Below are 20,549 nucleotides of genomic sequence, written 5' to 3'. Positions count from 1 at the left end.
ACCAAACGTCTTAACTAAAATATTCAGATTTCTACTATTGTTTGTATATAAGGCCATTTAATTTATCACCCTTCGTTTAACTTAAAATGTACAAAGTACTACGTTTGTTTCATTTTATGTGTCATTTTTTCTTGTTTATATCTTCTCAAAAAAATGACATACTACTTAAAAATAATTTACTTATTCTGACATGATTTTAGAGCTAAAAATATATTATTTAACCATTATCATATTTAAAATCACTAGCTTAAAAGTTATTTTTAAATTTTTTTTAAACTTCATGACCTCACATAAAATGAAATGGATCTTAATTTTTTTTTTCTTTTTCTAACAAGTGATGTGGTATTTGTTGGAACACACATATATATATATATAACTTAAAATTGATACATTCAACAATACTTGTTGAGGGCGCGGTGAGGGGTTTGGGTTAGTTAGAAACAAAGAAAAATAAAAAGGAATAAATTGGAGGAGTTCTTTTCCGAATAGATTTTGGCAGTTGTCCATGGCTGAAGACGGAGGAAACGCGGCGGAGCAACCGGCCTCCGACCCAAACCCGTGCCCTATTTGTCTTGCCCCAGTTACTGAAGAGTCCTACTTGGATCAATGTTTCCGTACGCCTCCTTTCTTTTTAGTTTTACACATATCTTCCTGTAGTTTATAAGCAAACAGTCATTGTTAAGATGCAATTTCATAAGTTTTAAGCTCTAATTTAGGGAGTACCTTTCATATACTTTGGCCCTTTTTGCATAATTATTAATAAGTGGCATTTTGCTAAGTAATTGTGAAGTGTATAAGTTGTGGAAGAAAGCTATGTATGGATTGTTTCTAAATAAATCAGTTATTAGGTGCTTAAGACATCATGTTATTTCTGCAGACAAATTTTGCTACAATTGTATTCTGCGTTGGACAAAAGTGGTTAAAAGCAAGCAGTCTCGTGCACCTGCTTCAGTAAAGTGTCCTTTATGTAAGGTCCGAACTTGTTTAATCATTTTTGTTGGTTCCTATTTCTTCTAACGTAGATCCTCTCAAGAATGGGTAGCAGTTTACTGTTATTGGTGTAACTAAATTTTTTTGGGCATTGATTGATGAACTACTATTAGCAATGACATGATTCCCCTTAGATGCCACGCCTTTCACGTGAGAGTGCTTTAACTTTGCAGTTACTTCTAGAAAAATGAAACGTTTTCTGCTAAGATGGATTTGAGAGGATTCCAGTACTTTAATAGTGTGTCACACTTGTGAGGTCAAGACCATGGGATTACATATTTGGTCTTACAAACTTTTTGCTTGATCTGAAGAGTCGTCACGGAGCCTTGAACACAGTATGGATATACCAAAGTGGATAGATCATAGATGTGTGAATATATGCAATTTGTTTGTAAATGTTTTCTGAACTTAATCAGATATTGGTCTCTTTAGAACTCTGTGTTGACTTTTGTTTGCCTGTTGAATGTTTTTGAGTAGCTTGTGTAAATTTTATTGGTGGGGAAAATGTTATGTATCTGGGAATTGAAATGAAATTGACATGGATTCTTTTTTCTTTTATCTGATCTTTGATGTACTGTGTCAACATTTTGTCCAAAACATAAAGGAGGCACAAAAAGACATGAAATTGACCATTACAAGCAGTAATGTTGTTAAAAGCTCGATGAAGCTCAAGTTACGTGCCTTGCATTTCTCTGAGCTAACCTGCTAGGCATGCATCTCGTCAACCAGTAACTTTCTCATTAAGAGGCAAGCACTATACAATAGATATAGTTAGCAAAGTGATACATTTTCATGTTGCTTTGCCAGAGGATTCTATATTTATTACACTTGTGCTTTTGATGTAAATTGAAATCACGCTATATTTCTGACTCTTCTAATAACTTACAAAAAATTCTCATTCTTCTATTATTAATTTAAAATTACGGAGAAGGGTAAAAAATACCCTTCTACTATGCGAAAATGAAAATTTATATCCTCCGTTATACTATTAGTCCACAATTGCACTAGACGTTACAAAATTAGTACAAAAATACTCCTCTGCCGTTAGGGCACTCCACCATGGCCAGTGTTAAAAATAGCGTGAAGCGAGAAAAAGCGACAACCCTCATTTCACGAAAAGCGAGAAGCGAGAAGCGAGAAGCGAAGCGCTCGCTTTTTTGAAGTGAAGCGGAATTTAAAAAAAAAAAATTAAAATAAATACGGCATAAACAACACATGTAATTGTAAGCAAATGTTCAATATTTGAATTAAAAAACTAAAGAGTAGCATCAATTAAAGCACAAAATGAGAAAGGCAATAAGAACTAAGAATAAAAAATATATAATTGGGCAGAAATTGGGCAGAAACGGGGCAAAATTTTTCTGAAAAAAATTCGCCAGCATTTCGGCGCTTTTTGGACGTTTAGAAAGAAAAAGAAGAAGAAGAAAGAAGAAGAAGAATGAAAATAAAAACATATCTGTTGAAACTTGAAAGCTGTTTTTGAGGAAGAAAAGGCTGGTTTAGAACCCTAGTTTGCTGCTGAAGAAGTGTCTAAAACAGAAGACTCAACGATTTGGGTCTTTTAATTGAAAAAGACTCGTTTGGGCCTTTTAATTCAAGAAGCGATCGCTTCTTCCGCCCCCGACCGCTTCATCGCTTCTCGCTTTTTAGAGAGAAGTGGTCGCTTTTCTGTACCTGAGCCGCTTTTAGTTGGGGTAGCGACCAACCCATCGCTCCGCTTCGCTTCTCTCTTAAAGCGAGGAAGCGGGCTTTTTTTAACACTGACCATGGCCAATACTATCCCACATGGCTTGACATTTTGCTAAGGTGGAAGCCACATGGGATGCCACTTCAGCGCACCAATCCAATTTTATCCCCCTTCCCCCAATTTTTCCTCCAATACCACTTCCCTCTTCACCTAACCATTCACTACGCTGAACTCTTTTTTACTTATTTGTCAAGATTGTATTTCCCAAATTTTTTGGAAGTGAAATATAATTGCAAATTGATTTTTATTTTGCAGTATGTATCTGTCTCAGAACCCCATTTTGCTTCTTCTTGTTAATATATATTGTAGTCTTTAGATTTTTTAATTGTTATTTTATTCAAATTTCTTCTTCTCTTGATAATGTGTTGAAACAACAAGCTGGAATGAGAAAGAATGGCTTACCAAATGGTTGGCTACTTAGTGTTGGCAGTCAGTCACATTACTCGATTCAAACCGACTATGTTTTGAAGCATAACAAACTTATGATTGATATCCATTTGCTATTTTACTTTTTGGTCTTTGAATTAGATGAGAATATAACTTTTTATGGTGATTCCATAAAGTTATATGATTATACTTAGCGGTATTTAATCCAAAGAAAAGGAGTTATATATATTCCGTTTGTCTTTAATGGAGTAGTTCAAAGATAAAATCCTTCTTATATAGTTATATATTCATCGATCATCATCGGAGGGTCTGCAGGATGGTATATGAGCTGCCAACATTCACCTTGTATGTGTCGGAAATGCCGTATTCTGAAGTCTCCCTAAACTACAATCCGCTTCCATTTTGATCCAGTTCTTGATCTAAATAAAAAATGACTCTTCTCGATTTATGTTCAACTTCCCTTGTGGGTTCATTTTTCTCATCCTCTGCTGGAAACCCAAGCTTGTAAACCAAATAAAGTATGCATTCCCTTCCTCGGATTATATGCCCCAAATTCGATATATCCGGTTAGATGAAGGAAGAGGTGGTTTGGAGGAAAAATTTGGGGAAGGGGGTAAAATTGGGTTGGTGCGTGATGTGGCTTCCACCTTAGCAAAATGTTAGGTCATGTGGGATGGTATTGGCATGGTGGAGAGCCCTAAGAGGGGTATTTTTGTCCTAATTCTGTAACGTCGGGGACAATTGTGGACTGATAGTATAACGGAGGGTATAAATGATCCTTTTCGCATAGTAGAAGGATAATTTTGACCCTTCTCCGTTGAAATTATGCTAGATTTTGTTTCTTTCAACTCAACGCTCTTCTTTATGCAGACAGAGAATTTTTCTATTATAAGGAGCTATGGTGGAAGGTTTTTTCAACAACATTATGTGAATGAAAACTTGGACAATAGGTAGCAAAGTCCTCTATACTTCTTCTGCTTTGTATATTCTCCCTTTGTTTTTTACTATTCTAAATTAACTTACTGTTTGACATTTGTATTCCAGTATGTTCTTCACAAAAGCTCACAAGTATAGATTTCAGTGCTACTATACTAATGAAGGTAGAGTGCTTTCCATCACTGATTTGCATATTATCCATTTCTAGTGGATATCCTTGCTTCCAAGAACATAAGATTGGTAGTTCTGCAGGGGGCTTATTTGACAAATTCAATGTGCCACGTTATTGGAAGTTGTGCAAGTATCTGCAGCCTAATCCTTGGCTTATAAGTTGGTTGAGAAGGGAAATCCAGGCTGTGACACAGGTCCTTCACTTATCATTTTCATTGTTTAAATGTTGTAATCTTCAGTATAGATGCACTTCTAACTCAATCTCTTATTAGCTTTTGATTATGATGGTCAATAAAGACAATGATCCTTTGGATAACAAAAATGAGAAGCATATTTAATGATTCCGAGAGAAAAAACTTACTGATTATTATTGTGTGCTAACCTGTTTCTTACGTTCTTTGCCTGTGTTTATAGTGAAGTATGGAGGTGAAAACTCTTTTATTTCCAGAATGAACAAGTTTTTTGGATTCTCTGTAAGGTTGAAAGAGTACCAATTTGCAACCAATAGGAAACTGTCCACAAAACCGGCATGCCCGTGGGTATTTCTTAGTCAATCTTTAGTTAGTCTTAAGTTGAAGTGAATCTTGGTATAACTGGACAATTTTCCACTAAGAGTCAGATGGGATTTAATAATCTCTACAATGTAGAGGAACATCTGCCTAAGTTGAAGTGAATCTTGGTGTAACTGGACAATGTTTCCACTCAGAGTCAGAGGTTGAAGTCACTGGGATTTAATAATCTCTGCAATGTAGGGGTACATCTGCCTACAATCCCTAGTCTGATCCGTGGAAAAGCTTCTTGTTAGTTGTCACCAACAACCTGTTTCTCATCTTAGGCAACTGACTTCCTATATGCCTATTTCCCTCCACAAATAGTGAAAATTGCAACCATGAGAGCTTATTAAAAAAATTCAACATAAATTGATGCCATTTTGGTCCCAATTTCTCATAAAATGATATGTAAACATTACGAATTGGCTAAAATACCACTTATTCTAACCTTCTTTCCTTGATTGTGCATAAAAATTGTAAAATGGGAATCATGGAGAACTTTGTTGATTACTTGATTATGTCATTTTCATTGCGGCAACAATACATCATAGTTTGACTAGGTACATACTAATATTAAATTGATAATTCAATAATTCGCTCATCCTTGTAACATCACAAAACGTTAGTTTATGACATTTCTGCTAAGTAATTCTTTTCCGCGTCATGCAGGAAGAAGATGTAGATATTATTGTACATCATATACTTGGTGTGATTGATTCATTTAGAAGGTAATGTTTAAAGTAAATTGTTGATAATTTGCATGCATTGAACTCGCCAACGTCAAGCTAACCTCTTTGTTTGCTTTCACCTCTTTGGGAAAACCAAATGACATGTTCTTGAAAATTAGTTACCTAATAATATTGTGTTATTGTTCTCATGTTCACTTGATTGATCTTCATTATACATTTTCAGTGTAACATGAATGCTTAGACAGCTGTTAATGTTGCAGAAACGAGCCAAAGCAAATAAAAGATGCTCCACAAACAAAGCAAGAAGAGTTCAAGATCATGGTATCTGAAGCAGCAAGACCTTTTCTAACTGGTCGAACTGATCGATTTGTGAATGAGTTAGAACTGTTTCTAGCTTCATCTTTGACTATTGATGCTTTTGATAGTGTTTATATTCAACATTTGGGTTGGAAAACTACTGAAAAGATCGAGGAGGGTGAGATAGGAGAACCAGTTGAACAAGGCCCTTTAGTTCCCTATTTGTACTTCTTTGATGAGGATTCTGATGGAAATGAATAGAATACTGTCCTTGAATGTTAAGGATAATAAGTTCACCTCATTTGCCAGATTTTAGCTGGTGCGCGGTTTGTCAACCCTGGATAATCTCAAATCCACAGTTCCAGATTTACTTCCGAGATTAGCTTGCTTAAAAACTTCAAGTTCAAAATTTTGCCTCTATCATACAACTAGAGATATCGATTTAAATTAGTGCAGGCTAAAATTAGTGCAAGCCTGCACATATGTATAGCTCATATGTAGTTCTTGCACATGTATAGCTCATATGTAGTTCTTCTTCGATTCGTTTAAGTTCCACTATAACAATTTTTCAATCGACTCTGAATACATTTCCATCATTTTTATCATTTCATGTTACTAAACATTCGCATAATTTTTATGTGTTAAAGCAAGAGATACATAAAAGGTTAAAGAAGCATGATTGGCAGGCTTCAATATGATTCATGTCACATGACTTTGATAGCCCTATATGGCAGGCGGCAACAGTCCAAATAGATGGCGTTTTACGAAGTATCTATCAATATTCCACTTAGTCGGCCAATTGCCCAAGTTTGGCAACAGAAGCAATTATCAGAGCGCACCATGATTTATAATATGATTAGTTGATCAGGATTTTTTAGGAAAAAAAGCACTAGGGCAAATCTACATCATGAGAATGCAATAACTTTTAATTAGATCTTATAGATATATTAACAAATTTATTAAATATTTAATTGTATATATGATGATTATTATTAATATTCTCCATACGATAAATATAATTTAGTGACTCCAACCACCCGTCCATGATGAGAGTGATTTGGTAAGGGGTGTCAGAAACAAACAAAAGGAGGAATATTTTTTTAACACCAAAAGGAGGAATCAAAAGGAAATTTGTGCATAAATCGACCTTTCTAATAATATTTTCCGCCATAACTAACCATCAAGGTAGGCAACACTCGAGCAGTCCAGCAGTCAGCATTCAGCTGCAGCAGCCACTCTCGACCAACCGCAGTCTTCTTCTGACTCTAGACCATCACACACAGGTAGACCTATATATAGGCACAGTTTCGTATCTGGACTAACAGAAAAAGGGAGAGAGAAAATGGAGGTGAGAGCAAGAGCCCCCGGGAAAATAATATTGGCTGGAGAACATGCTGTGGTTCACGGATCAGCTGCCGTCGCCGCCTCCATCGATCTCTACACTTACGTCTCCCTTCGCTTCCCTACTCCCGCTGGTATATATATTACATTCCTCAATTTACATTTATTTATTATACTGTAATTATGATTCTGAATCTAATTTGCTGCCTATAATTCCATATTGAGGTTGCTTAATTTCATAATTCCGAAACAAATAATGTGTTTGAGGCTTTTATTGAGCTAAATATGTGTTGGTAGAGTATTCCGGCCTGCTAGTTGACATTTGATAGTAACGCTCTTCGGTTTTACCCTTATCTTCATCTTGTCACTGGAAAATGATCCAGAAAATGATTTTTCAAAAGAGACATTGAGTTTCGTAAAAATGTATAATTATATAATTAAGTGTCTGTGAATGTATAATGACCATTGAATTTTAGGCTTTTGGTTATTAATGGGACCGGCTGATTGGTTGATTTATCTTGTTATGCTCATTGTTTCCTGCCCTGCTTTGATATTGAGATGAGATCTATCTGGAGTTCAAACTGACCTCTAGGATTTGTGGTGTATGCTAGATCTATCTTAAAAATGGATGAACCAAGATAGCAGTCTGAGAAATATGATAAATTTGTTAAACTTCAACTTTTACTAGTCTAGGCAGATTATTTTTCTTTGTACGATAAAAGGAAAACATTGCTTTTACCCAAACTGTTGTTTCCTTTTCATGATAAGCCTAGTATGTTTACTGGCTTCTTCATTTAGTTATTCACTAATGTGTTTCTTTTCTTCTTAATTTCTTGGGAAATAGATAATGACGAAACATTAACCCTCCAGCTTAAGGATGTGTCATTAGAATTTTCCTGGCCAGTTGCAAGAATTAAAGAGGCTTTTCCAAACTCGGAAACTCAGATTCCACCTTCCTCGTGCTCACTAGAGACTCTTAAATTAATTGCTTCTCTGGTTGATGAGCACAACATTCCTGAGGCAAAGATAGGCCTCGCTGCTGGTGTCACAGCGTTTCTTTGGCTGTTCACCTCAATTCATGGGTATTAACTTCAATTCCCTTTACTTGACCTCTTGATATTCTTAAAACAGACTTCATATTATCACATTGTCTTTCTCTGTAATTGCCTGATTAGATGCAAACCAGCAAAAGCAGTAGTCTCTTCTGAGCTTCCACTGGGATCAGGCTTGGGTTCGTCTGCAGCTTTCTGTGTTGCACTCTCCGCGGCCATTCTTGCATTGTCAGATTCAGTAACTATGGATTTCAGCCACCAAGGTTGGCAAGTATTTGGAGAGAATGAGCTGGAATTGGTGAATAAATGGGCTTTCGAGGGAGAGAAAATAATTCATGGGAAGCCATCTGGTATTGACAACACAGTGAGCACGTATGGTATGTGACGATAGCCATAGTTACTATATCTTTTTTCGTTTTATGATATGTTTAGCAATCACTGAACAAAGAAAGAACATCCAAGTCAAGCTGAAAAAGGAGCATTAACGCAGGGAAATATCGCAACCTTTTGCTTAATCGGGTAAAATGTATATGCTAATTTGTGATTGAGAAGTGAGAAATGGGTATGAATTTGGAGTTAAGAAGCATTTATCAAAATAAAAGAAGATATCTTAAAGAAATTGTGGATGCCGGTAAGAAGAAAAAGCACGCGATTAACTTGAAAGCTTCCCAAAATTAAACATTATACTTTAGATTAAAAATAGTAAGACCATAGTCCACTAAAAGACTTTTCAGTTTATATCTGTCTAGTCACCTTAAAATGACTCCAGAATAACAGCTTAATCAAAGGGGAATTGCATTTATCACAAAAGAATTCATTAGGCTTGTTTAAAATATTTCTTCCCTATGTTAGACCAGCAGAAAGTTTTCTGTGTTCTCCTACCTTTTTGTAAAATTTGCTTTCTATTCGTCTAGATCATCTACTTCAAACAGTTGTACTGTGAAACTAATTATGCTTTTGGAACCTTGATATGAATTTGTGCACACTCTCCAAAGTGATGCTGCACCCCGTGTCGGATCCTCCAAAAATGCGCTACTTTTGGAGGATCCGACACTCACCCGGCTACATTTTCGGAGAGTCCGAACAACATAAAGAGGTATCATTAGTGATCTATGAGGAATTAGTGAGCTTAATTATGGATTTAACTATCTTAGGTTAGCAACACTTATATTATCTTCTATATAAGTAACTCTAAATCTCTCTAGGTGTCTCAGATATTTGTTAAAAATCATCTTCATTGTTTACTTGAAAACTATATCTGTGATAGTGCCAGAAATGAGAGAAGTTTGTCCTCATCGGACCAGAATCAAACAAGGACTGGAGACGGTGTAAACATTAAGCCCTTCCCTTAGTAACAGAGAAAGTAACTTGAAGCAAGACTGATGTCCACCGAAAATAGGTCTTACTACTTGAGAGATAATTAACTTTTCATTTGGACTCACATTGCATGGGGCAATATATAAAAATTAATCTTGATTTTGACATTCTTCTCCTTTTATGTGTTTTTTTTGGGCGATGTGGCTTGGTCCGTTTGGATAGTCACTTGCCCTTCTGTTCCTCCTTCCAACACCAAGGTATCTGTAAATGAATGTGCCTAAATTATTTTCCATGGTAGATTTTTCTTCTATTGTTAAGAAATATAGAGTACTTCTAACTTTCAGATACTCTATGGAAGGATATGTCAGTATTTCAATAACTTCACAACCTATAAAATTTACTTACAGGAAACATGATCAAGTTTAAGTCAGGCAATTTGACACGCCTCAAAACAAACATGCCACTTAAAATGCTGATAACTAACACAAAGGTCGGGAGAAATACGAAGGCATTGGTAGCTAGCGTCTCAGAAAGGACCTTGAGGCATCCGACTGCTATGGCTTCTGTTTTTACTGCAGTGGATTCTATCAGCAGCGAAGTGGCTGCAATTATTCAATCACCTGTCCCGGATGATCTAGCCATAACTGAGAAAGAAGAGAAACTGGAAGAGTTGATGGAGATGAACCAAGGATTGCTTCAGTGCATGGGTGTTAGCCATGCTTCTATAGAAACTGTTCTTCGAACAACTCTAAAGTACAAACTATCTTCCAAGTTAACTGGTGCTGGTGGTGGAGGCTGTGTTTTGACATTATTACCAACCCGTATCCTTTCATTTATCTTCCTTCTTATAAATGCTTTCTATTCAGAATGTGCTTTTTATATGGTATCTCCATTCATTATTGATATTTTTGGCGTTAGAGACTTAATTGCTCCAGGATATGGCTTTTCATCATTTTCATTTTACCTTTACACTCCATCTGCTTTATCTGGGCTGCATAAATGCTCTGCATTGGCTGATGGCCTCGTCATACTGTTTTTCATTAATATACATGGGTTTCTGTCATTACTGATGAAGTTCATGCATACACATAAAGTTTGAGTCCCTGAACATTACTCTGAAAGGGTAAAACAGTTATTCACTAGGACAGATCCCTATATACCTAGAAAATATGACCTATGTTCAAGTGTGTCTGAACTTGATACTATGAGTCAGCTTTGTTTGTACTGAGACAGAGATGGACAACATTATTTATCACTAGCGTTGCTTTACATGGTGGCATAAGCAAAAGCTTGTGCAACCAATATCTTATCTGAAAGTATAATTGCATTCCTTGCCTTGACCTAAGGAAGGTCAGGAATATATGATATTTGCTTCTACACCTACTCACCATCTCACATCCTTTGTGTCCAACTGTTTGTCAAATTGTTCGTTTTCTGCAGGTGTTTTATATCCATCTTTTCTTTGCTGATACACTTGGTCTTTGACCCCTCTGAAAAACCAACTAGACACATAATAGTCTTCCCCATAGATTAGCATATATCATGTGCTTTGTATGAGACTTGCGGCCGAGTTCCCCACATTTGGTCTTAGTCTCTTTCAACTTTCCTTGACGACAATTTCCAGTTCTGTCAGGAACAGTTGTTGATAAAGTGATAGCTGAGTTAGAAACGTGCGGATTCCAGTGCCTGCTTGCTGGAATTGGTGGAAATGGCGTGGAGATTTTATTTAGTGGCACTTCCTGATTGTAATACCCAGAGGCGGCAGTTTGTCATAAGATCTTTATCTGCATTCTTGAATATAGATATGGAGGTGCCAGCTTGTGACCACTCGCAATCTAAGAAGCATCAAAACCCTGCCATCGACTTGTTACAGTTCTGGTCTTAGAACTTGGGGCAATTGTAGAAAACAAATTTATACTCGCTCTCTCATTTCTTGTTCTTCTTTTTTCCTTCTTTTGTCATAAACAGCAATGGTAATAAGAAGATTCCTGGTTTTGATGGTTCGAAGGACACGGCCACACTAATTATAATTCCGAAGTTTTTTAGTTCTTGGACGTTTCTCCTATTTAATATTTTTATGTAGTTGCTAAATTTTCCTAGTCCTTAGCTCCTTCGTCTATTTATGGTTGCTATCAGTTTCGCCCAGACCATATTTAACAGTAGCAGAACCTTGTTTTAAGCGAACCTCCAACATAGACACAGATAGAGGCAAAAGAGAGTATCTTGAAGAGAGAAGTGGAGTATTATTTTATTGATGCCACTCTAGAACCATGGTACAAAACATACAACACATACTTCGTACACTATTTAAAACTATCACAAAACAGATCCCAGCTTTCCATGAAACAGACAAAAAGACTCCCAAAGAGGCTTTAAGCATTGACAATGGTCCCGCCTGCAAAGCCAACAAAACAAATTTTAGACCCCAATCTAATGGAACCTATATTAAACATAACAATGCAGAGCTTGGCTATGTAAAAGTTCAAGTTACCATTCGGGTGAATGACTTGGCCAGTTATATAGGAGGATTCAGGGATAGAAGCCAGGAAAACATACGAAGGGGCCACCTCTATAGGCTGACCAGCCCTCTTCATTGGCACTTGTTTCCCAAAATTCGCACATTCCTCTTCAGTAAACGAAGCCGGAATCAGTGGTGTCCAAATTGGACCAGGGGCAACGCCATTAACACGTATTCCCCTCTCAACAAGCTGAAGAGCAAGTCCTCTAGTAAATGCAACTATTGCACCCTTTGTAGCAGTGTAATCAAGAAGCTTGGCATTCCCCTTGTATGCATTCACGGATGTTGTGTTTATTATGCTGCTACCTTCCTTCATGTGTTTCAAGGCATGCCTGCATCCAAAACATCATTTGTATTCTGTCAAAACGTTATTAATCCCATTTAACAGCATCCCTTATATAAGGGTCATTCAGTACTATAACCACCGAATTTTTCTCGGAACCAATTTTTATGTTACGTTATAATATATGTCCTCTACAACAACACAACACTTCATTGATCTCCTCAACAGAGGTAGCCTCGTACTGCTCTGCAGCATTGTTCACCAGAATATCAATTCTCCCATAGGAATTCACAACCTCATCAACCACCTTCTTGCAGTTGTCATCAAATCCTAAATCGGTCGGCACCGCCATTGGATCCTTTGCATCAGGAGCTTTGGCTTGTCTTAGCAATTCAAGTGTGTCTTGCGCATCTTTCTCTTCTTGAGACTTAACGTAAGTGAAGGCCACGGTTGCGCCCTCCAGGGCAAAGCAATGGCAGACTGCTCGTCCTATGCCAGAATCCCCTCCAGTCACAAGCGCTACCTTGCCCTTCATAAATTAATTAGTATCACAGATCATTTCGCATTCATTATTTTTCACATTAAGAATAAAGTAACAGTACTACTCATTAAAACTAGCCTATAGAGGAAATAGTAGAAGTTGCACTTGGAGGAAAGATAAAAAATGATGAAAATAAAGGGAAGAAGAGAATGAATTACCCGAAGCTTGTTGGCAGGCTTATAATCCTGGCTAGAATGGTGGGGAGTCGGGTCCATGGCATGTTCTTTGCCAGGCTGAGTTTCCTGTTTCTGGGGTGGGAATGTTTGGCCTCCAGACGCCATTGATCTCACGATCACTGATGGAAATTTTCGCTTTGTGGTGTTATTTCGAGTAGCAGGGAGAAAGCTGATGACTGCTGTTAAGGTGAGTGTTGAAAGCGGAAGATAAAGCTCGAGTCGAAGAAGGAATTAGAAAACGAGAGTACATACATATACGTGTTAAAGTAAATCAATGTAGTGAGTGATGAAGAATAATTATTTGGGAAAGCTATTTATATGTATGGTAGGAAAACGGTGGAAGAGTAGTACGTGTGTACGTGTCTTGTTCAGCCGCATGCAGCGGACACGTCTGTAGAAACGGACGTCATATGGGGTTAATTTGGAGGACAAAGAGCTCGATCGCCTCTTATACTAATGTCTTTTTAGCTAGGAGGAAATTGGTAAAAATTGTACAGGCTGCTATTTGGTCGTCCCCATTTAATCTATACCTATTTTTTATAATTTTTTTTTAGTTTATACCTACTTTTAAAAACTTCAGTCCCCTTTCTCCTTCTTCGTCTTCTTCTTCTTCTTCTTCTTCTTCTTCTTCTTCTTCTTCTTTCTTCTGCTACTGTTGGTGCTGCTATGGAACTTCAGTTCATGGGATGATTACCATAAATATGTTTATCATATTATTTAAAAATAAATTATAAATAATTACGTAAGTTAATAGACAATAATTTATGAATATTTCCATGTACGTAAGTTAGTAGACAATGATAATTCTGTTATTTTCACGTTTATTGTTTCCAAAATTTATGATTTAGATACTTTATTAGTCAGAAATCTGCCCAATCGACCGTCGTGGTATCGACCCCGTCTCAAGCGTTCCCCCAGAGCAATGGCTAACGAACCTGACCTCGTCCGATCCACACCAATTATGAAGCTAGCGTCGAGGTCGCCCCCTCCCCCCCCCCACGAGGGAAGCGTCGCCCCCTCGACCGGGTCGGCCAAGAGAGGGCCCGATGGGCGTGAGACCCCCAACTATAAATGGGGAAGAAGAGAGTTACTTTAGGGGGGCCGCTCCGGAGATTATCTGGACTCTGGACTTTCTCCATTCTCTCCCTCTCTCCCAAAAAGGAAAGGGATATCTCTCCATTCCGAGATCCGATCTAGGAGGGGAGAAACAAACTACAAACTTCCTGAACCTTTTCCAAGGAGAGGCAGGACCGATCTAGAAGGGGAGAAACAAACTACAAACTTCCTGAACCTTTCCAAGGAGAGGCAGGACCGATCTAGAAGGGGAGAAACAAACTACAAACTTCCTGAACCTTTCCAAGGAGAGGCAGGACCGATCTAGAAGGGGAGAAACAAACTACAAACTTCCTGAACCTTCCCAAGGGGAGGCAGGACCAGTTTACATGATCAATAAAGTCTCTTGAATATTATTTCTATAGAATCTACCGTCTTGCTTCTTTAATCCTTGATTAGGTGTTAATTATGGTTGGCTATGATTTACCTCTTTGCATACATTTGATTGATTTGCTTAAATATTGTTCGATAACATTTTAAGTCAAACAATTTGGCGCCGTCTGTGGGGATTTTCTAGCGAAAACTCTTAGTTCCTCCCGAATCAAAGGAAAAGCATCAAGAGGATAGCTCGATTCAAACCAGAATCGACGGAAACGCGCCAAACAGAGAATATAGAGAAGCCGTCCCTAGCTGTAACTCCCACTCATCTTCCCCGCCGTGTCAGGCCGGAAACCGGCGAAAAAGCGCCGCAAACGAGACATCGAAAACGAACCTGGAACAATTTGAATGTCACAATCAAGAAGATGAGCGTAACGCGAACGCAACACATGATGCAGGCTAAGTGACTTCGTCATCAACATAGTACAGTTCGACCTCGCTCGAACTTGAACTCAGGCTAAGTGCCTTTACCATCAACATAGTACAGTTCGACCTCGCTCGAACTGGGACTCAGGCTAAATGCCTTCGCCATCAACATAGTACAGTTCGACCTCGCTCGAATTGAGACTTAGGCTAAGTGCCTTCGCCATCAACATAGTACAGTTCGACCTCGCTCGAACTGGGACTCAGGCTAAGTGCCTTCGCCATACACATAGTACAGTTTGACCTCGCTCGAATTGAAACTCAGGCTAAGTGCCTTCGCCATCAACATAGTACAGTTCGACCTCGCTCGAACTGGGACTCAGGCTAAGTGCCTTCGCCATCAACATAGTACAGTTCGACCTCGCTGGAACTGGGACTCAAGCTAAGTGCCTTCGCCATCAACATAGTACAGTTCGACCTCGCTCGAACTGGGACTCAGGCTAACTGCCTTCGCCATAAACATACTACAGTTCGACCTCGCTCGAATTGAGACTCAGGCTAAGTGCCTTCGCCATCAAAATAATACAGTTCGACCTCGCTCGAATTGAGACTCAAGCTAAGTGCCTTCGCCATCAAAATAATACAGTTCGACCTCGCTCGAATTGGGACTCAGGCTAAGTGCCTTCGCCATCAACACAGTACAGTTCGACCTTGCTCGGACTAGGACTCAGGCTAAGTGCCCTCACCATCAAAACCTTGTAACTCGACCTTACTCGAGCAAAGACAACCGTCTACCGCCCACAGCCGGATCACTAATCGATAAAGAGCACACCATCACAAAGCAATGGCGATAGAAGAAAGAATCCTTTATTAATAGAGGCAGAAACGCGGGCCAACACCGCTTACACCCGGTCCAAGCCGGCCAAAGAGTCAAATGTAAAAAAAAGAAGAGAGAAACAACAAACAAACAAATGCCCATCGGCGTAACCAAAGGAAAGACCAATACAGAACAGACTCATTTTTTTTTTACTCGGCGCCAGCACTGCCGTCGTCATCTTCGCCTTCATCAAGGCCATCATCACCGCCACCACGGGCACCATCATTGGTCTCGGGCGTCCCCACTTCATACCCGCAGTTGGCTCTTGCTTCGCGGGCTTTTTGGCGTGCCATCCCCACAGCCTCCTCAGACACGGCGCCCTCCTCCAACAGGTTCTCAAAAATGTCAAGCTGGGCTTCGGCGTAAACCCAAAGATCATGAGTCTGGGGGGAACGCCGGTACGAGCTGGTCCAGCCAAGGCTCTCAGGCGCTGGTTCTCTTCCTCCAAAACAGCAACCCGATCCGACAAATCCTGAGCCTCTTGATCAATCTCGCCGATAAGCTCCTCAAGCCTCGCCTCCCTAAAGGCTGCAGCCTCACCCTCCGACTCTCGTTGGGATTCCTGGACACAAACCGCTGCCTCAAAGACCGCTGCCCTTGTTGACGCATCCCTCTCCGCATGCTCCAGGACGGCGACTTGACCCTCCAGGGAAGCCAACTTCGCTCCCCACTCGACCTCAATTTCCATAATTCTGGCCCGACTTTGCTCCATCTCCAGCTTTAGTTCCCGCACCTTGCGTTCCAGATACTCACACTCGGCGGCGACACCCCTCCCCACTTCGAGCTCCTCGTCCTTGAGACGAATTCGCTCCTCGAGCTCACTCCTGCTGCGCAGCACTTGCAATAGCTCGCGGTCCTTCCACTCCAACTCCTCGCCCAACGCCTGGGTGCGAGGATCGTTTCTCAACCGCTCATGCAGCTCGTGACACCTATCGCGGTAACGACGATACTTCCCCAACATCTGCAAGAAGATCCTCGACCGAACGTTGGCCCTGCGGATGTTCTCCACTTCTAGTATATACGACTGCAAAACAAAGAATAGTTAGAAAAACGTCCACTCCACACTAAAGGGCTGACAGATTAAAAGTCTAAGTATAGCGTACCCGCAAGCCCATTACGGCCACCTCCTCCATCACGGCGACATCCGGAACCTCCCTCAGGGACTCATTCTCAGCCCCGGAACACAGCAGGCTGAACTGCTCCACCAACTCACCCCTCTGGGCCAACAGGTTCATATCTGTGGGAACATCAACGAGGCGGGCTAGCCTCTCCGCATTGACCACCGAATGGGTGATGCCCTCTTAAAACATTCGAATGTCATCAGGGTCCAGGTCAGACTCAGACTCATACTCGTCCACCAGCACGCTCTTCCCCCTCTCCACTGCCAACGGTGTGGCACGACCTACCGATGATGATGGCGGCTCGACCGAGGCCACGACAGTAGTCCCAAAGGACTGATCAGTCGCCACATCCGCAGTAGGAACTTCCGTTTGAGGTACAGCAACAGCGGAGTCCTCTGGGCTCCGACTCGCAGGAATAGCGTTGACCGTATGTTCCGTCTCTACAGCAGACTCTGTGACAACACCTCCCTCCTGGCCCCGCCGGAGGAGAGTCCAAGTTAATCACCGTTGGGGGAGCCATCTCGAAGCCCACTCTCCGCCTCTTTGGTGGCCCGTCCTCCTTCCTGGTCGATGACGACTCAGCTAGCGGACGAACAGTACCGGACGGGCCTTCTTCCCGAGACACGACTCGGGCTGGGCTGGTGAAAGCCATTGACTCCACGGATGTCGCCCTCGACAAAGGATGAGTTACAGGTGGAGCACTAATCCGAGCGACCGCACCCGGGCGACAGAACGCCAACTGAGGGGCCCTGGTTCTGCGAACCCTCCCTAATCACAACGAACAAAGTTCAGGAAATGAGGAATGGACAAAAGAGGTTAGGAAGTAAGAAGGCAATCTCACCTGTGAGGGGCCTACGACCGAACTTCAGACGGAACAACGCCCACGTGCGAATCCCCACTGTATGGGGAAAGACGGCCTCTACCCAGTCCCGGATCCCCTCCAAGGGCGGCGGCGGCACCTTCTCGGCTGCAGAACATCAAAAATAAGTCTACAGGTAACACAAGACATGAGGGAAGAAAGACCCAAAACGAATTTCGGCGACCAAAAACACATACTTACGGGCGAAATTCCACACCACCGGGAAGTCGGTCGGATCCCCACAAGATGTTCGGTCCGCACGAAGAAGAAATTATCAGCAAAGCGGCGGTTGGTGCGGTCGTCCATATCGACCACCAACCCTCTTGACCCACGAGGATGCACGTGGATCATAGTGCCCCGAATCCTTTGGGGGGCGAACAGACTAAGCACATGCCTCAGGGTGACGTCACGACTTGCTAGCTTCGCGTATTTAATGAACATGAGAAAGAGCTTATACAAGTACGAAGATATCTGGGCGGGGCATACCTCGTAGTAGCGACAAAAGTTGACCACTAGCATCGGGAGCGGCAATGTGTACCCCACAATGAAAGGGTACGCGTAGAACGAGCAGTACCCAGGGCGGTTTATCTGCACCCTATCATTTTTCTCGGCGGGTATTATCTCGACGTAGCTGGGTATGCCCCATCGCTCCCTCAGCTCCCTTATTCCAGACTCCCCCATAAGGGATTCGATGTCGGAGTACTCCCTGCCACCGTCGGCGCTGAAGTCTTCCACCACCCTCCCCGCACGGAACAAGATCTCATCCACTGAGGGAACCCCTTCGTTCTCTGCCAGGTCTGAATCCCCTCCCGCCGGAGCGTGATCCTCAGTCGCCGGCGGGATGGCCGGAAGATTTTCGTGAGAAGAAGTTCCCGCCATCGTTAATTCAATGAAGGAGAGGGAAGCTTTATCGGGAAAACAGGAAAACTAGAAGAAGGTTGTGAGAAAAGAGGCAAAGAAAGAGCTCAATGCCCAAAGGGATGAATATTCCGAAAATTCTCTCGAAATAAGGCAAAAAGAATGAAAGACAAAGTGCAAGGTTTAGCCAATATATAGGGCACAGATTCCTCGAGTGCGAAAACCAAGTCGCCATTAGAATTTGACCAGTCGTGAAAACGATTCGGTTCCTCGCGAACATGCGCCCTTATGACTGTCAAGAACCATTATGACCGCTCACGTGAAGCGACGCCCCTTTTAACAGCCGCCATTTCTTCGAAGCCGCCGCGATGGTATGAGGGCGTCGACGAATACCCTCTATGCTGTTTCGAAACTTGTGGCGTGACTGAGGGAAGTAATACGAACCAGACTCCCAACACGACCATGTCGTTACATAGTCCGGCCATCGAGGTCGATAGGGTACAACCCCGACGAACGGAGGGACTAACTATATTGGTCAAAAATCTGCCCAATCGACCGTCGTGGTATCGACCCCGTCTCAAGCGTTCCCCCAAAGCAATGGCTAACGAACCTGACCTCGTCCGATCCGCACCAATTATGAAGCTAGCGTCGAGGTCGCCCCTCCCACCCCACGAGGGAAGCGTCGCCCCCTCGACCGGGTCGGCCAAGAGAGGGCCCGATGGGCGTGAGACCCCCAACTATAAATGGAGAAGAAGAGAGTTACTTTAGGGGGGCCGCTCCAGAGATTATCTGGACTCTGTACTTTCTCCATTCTCTCCCTCTCTCCCAAAAAGGAAAGGGATATCTCTCTATTCCGAGATCCGATCTAGGAGGGGAGAAACAAACTACAAACTTCCTGAACCTTTCCAAGGAGAGGTAGGACCGATCTAGAAGGGGAGAAACAAACTACAAACTTCCTGAACCTTTCCAAGGAGAGACAGGACCGATATAGAAGGGGAGAAACAAAATACAAACTTCCTAAACCTTTTCCAAGGAGAGGCAGGACCGATCTAGAAGGGGAGAAACAAACTACAAACTTCCTGAACCTTTCCAAGGAGAGGCAGGACCGATCTAGAAGAGGAGAAACAAACTACAATTCCTTGAACCTTCCCAAGGGGAGGCACGACCAGTTTACATGACCAATAAAGTCTCTTGAATATTATTTCTATAGAATCTACTGTCTTGCTTCTTTAATCCTTGATTCGGTGTTAATTATGGTTGGCTATGATTTACCTCTTTGCATATATTTGATTGATTTGCTTAAATATTGTTCGATAACATTTTAAGTCAAACAATTTGGCGCCGTCTGTGGGGATTTCCTAGCGAAAACTCTTAGTTCCTCCTGAATCAAAGGAAAAGCATCAAGAGGATAGATCGATTCAAACCAGAATCGACGGAAATGCGCCAAACAGAGAATATAGGGAAGCCGTCCCTCGCTGTAACTCCCACTCATCTTCCCCGCCGCGTCAGGCCGGAAACCGGCGAAAAAGCGCCGCAAACGAGAAAGAGGATACGCTTGCAATTTTTTTTGCAAAGCGGGCACAAGTTAAAACGTGACACAAAAAGCGGGTATAGATGCAAATGCCCCAGGAAATTGTGTTTTGTTGGGCAATATATTTGTTTACCCTAAAATTCGAGTAACAATTTAATTTGTATTGTGGTTTTAAAGATACGTGAATTAATCCAATACTAATTGATAAATAAGAAATTTAATATATAAATTACAGAGTAAAGTGAGTCAAACCAACGTATAAGCATACCTCGACCTCGAACGATGGCGATCTCGAGGTAGGTGGATAAGAACAATAAAATAATAAGGCAAGTCAGATGAACAGTAAGGAAGAAAGTAAAATATATATATATATATATATATATATATATATATATATATATATATATATATATATATATATATATATATATATATATATATATATATATATAT

At 41.1% G+C, this 20,549-nt stretch overlaps 3 protein-coding genes across 3 annotated transcripts; 2 read left to right on the top strand and 1 right to left on the bottom strand.

The window, feature by feature from the left end:
* The first annotated feature begins 399 nt into the window (after nucleotides 1–399).
* On the top strand, nucleotides 400–6,142 carry LOC109209355. The gene is made up of 7 exons (XM_019372612.1): nucleotides 400–614; nucleotides 878–972; nucleotides 3,995–4,074; nucleotides 4,169–4,224; nucleotides 4,313–4,425; nucleotides 5,452–5,510; nucleotides 5,732–6,142. The coding sequence occupies exons 1-7, from the start codon at nucleotides 506–508 to the stop codon at nucleotides 6,027–6,029; spliced, it is 810 nt and encodes a 269-aa protein (XP_019228157.1). The 5' UTR covers nucleotides 400–505; the 3' UTR covers nucleotides 6,030–6,142.
* Nucleotides 6,143–6,828: 686 nt separating this feature from the next.
* LOC109209353 (mevalonate kinase-like) lies at nucleotides 6,829–11,526 on the top strand. The gene is made up of 5 exons (XM_019372610.1): nucleotides 6,829–7,243; nucleotides 7,954–8,191; nucleotides 8,285–8,538; nucleotides 9,886–10,299; nucleotides 11,103–11,526. The coding sequence occupies exons 1-5, from the start codon at nucleotides 7,111–7,113 to the stop codon at nucleotides 11,219–11,221; spliced, it is 1,158 nt and encodes a 385-aa protein (XP_019228155.1). The 5' UTR covers nucleotides 6,829–7,110; the 3' UTR covers nucleotides 11,222–11,526.
* A 171-nt stretch (nucleotides 11,527–11,697) lies between these two features.
* Nucleotides 11,698–13,278, bottom strand: LOC109209354 (glucose and ribitol dehydrogenase homolog 1-like). Its single transcript, XM_019372611.1, has 4 exons — nucleotides 12,979–13,278; nucleotides 12,522–12,808; nucleotides 11,970–12,328; nucleotides 11,698–11,873 (listed from the first exon to the last, which is right to left on the bottom strand). The coding sequence occupies exons 1-4, from the start codon at nucleotides 13,099–13,101 to the stop codon at nucleotides 11,851–11,853; spliced, it is 792 nt and encodes a 263-aa protein (XP_019228156.1). The 5' UTR covers nucleotides 13,102–13,278; the 3' UTR covers nucleotides 11,698–11,850.
* Between the last annotated feature and the right edge of the window lie 7,271 nt (nucleotides 13,279–20,549).

The sequence above is a fragment of the Nicotiana attenuata genome, unplaced genomic scaffold, assembly GCF_001879085.1.
Source record: "Nicotiana attenuata strain UT unplaced genomic scaffold, NIATTr2, whole genome shotgun sequence".
Classification (NCBI taxonomy): Eukaryota; Viridiplantae; Streptophyta; class Magnoliopsida; order Solanales; family Solanaceae; genus Nicotiana; species Nicotiana attenuata.
Note: the sequence above shows the minus strand (reverse complement) of the source record. Positions and strands in the feature narration are given on the sequence as shown.

What these genes read in the sequence shown, in the direction of transcription:
- LOC109209355 (XM_019372612.1), top strand. Translation starts at nt 506, where the DNA reads ATGGCTGAAGACGGAGGAAACGCGGCGGAGCAACCGGCCTCCGACCCA. An exon ending in AATGAAAACTTGGACAATAG is followed by an intron (nt 4,075 to 4,168) that starts GTAGCAAAGTCC and finishes TTTGTATTCCAG; the next exon opens with TATGTTCTTCACAAAAGCTC. An exon ending in GTGATTGATTCATTTAGAAG is followed by an intron (nt 5,511 to 5,731) that starts GTAATGTTTAAA and finishes TTAATGTTGCAG; the next exon opens with AAACGAGCCAAAGCAAATAA.
- LOC109209353 (XM_019372610.1), top strand. Translation starts at nt 7,111, where the DNA reads ATGGAGGTGAGAGCAAGAGCCCCCGGGAAAATAATATTGGCTGGAGAA. An exon ending in CAACACAGTGAGCACGTATG is followed by an intron (nt 8,539 to 9,885) that starts GTATGTGACGAT and finishes ATTTACTTACAG; the next exon opens with GAAACATGATCAAGTTTAAG. An exon ending in TTTGACATTATTACCAACCC is followed by an intron (nt 10,300 to 11,102) that starts GTATCCTTTCAT and finishes GACAATTTCCAG; the next exon opens with TTCTGTCAGGAACAGTTGTT.
- LOC109209354 (XM_019372611.1), bottom strand. Translation starts at nt 13,101, where the DNA reads ATGGCGTCTGGAGGCCAAACATTCCCACCCCAGAAACAGGAAACTCAG. An exon ending in AGCCTGCCAACAAGCTTCGG is followed by an intron (nt 12,809 to 12,978) that starts GTAATTCATTCT and finishes TAATTTATGAAG; the next exon opens with GGCAAGGTAGCGCTTGTGAC. An exon ending in CCAAGTCATTCACCCGAATG is followed by an intron (nt 11,874 to 11,969) that starts GTAACTTGAACT and finishes TTGGCTTTGCAG; the next exon opens with GCGGGACCATTGTCAATGCT.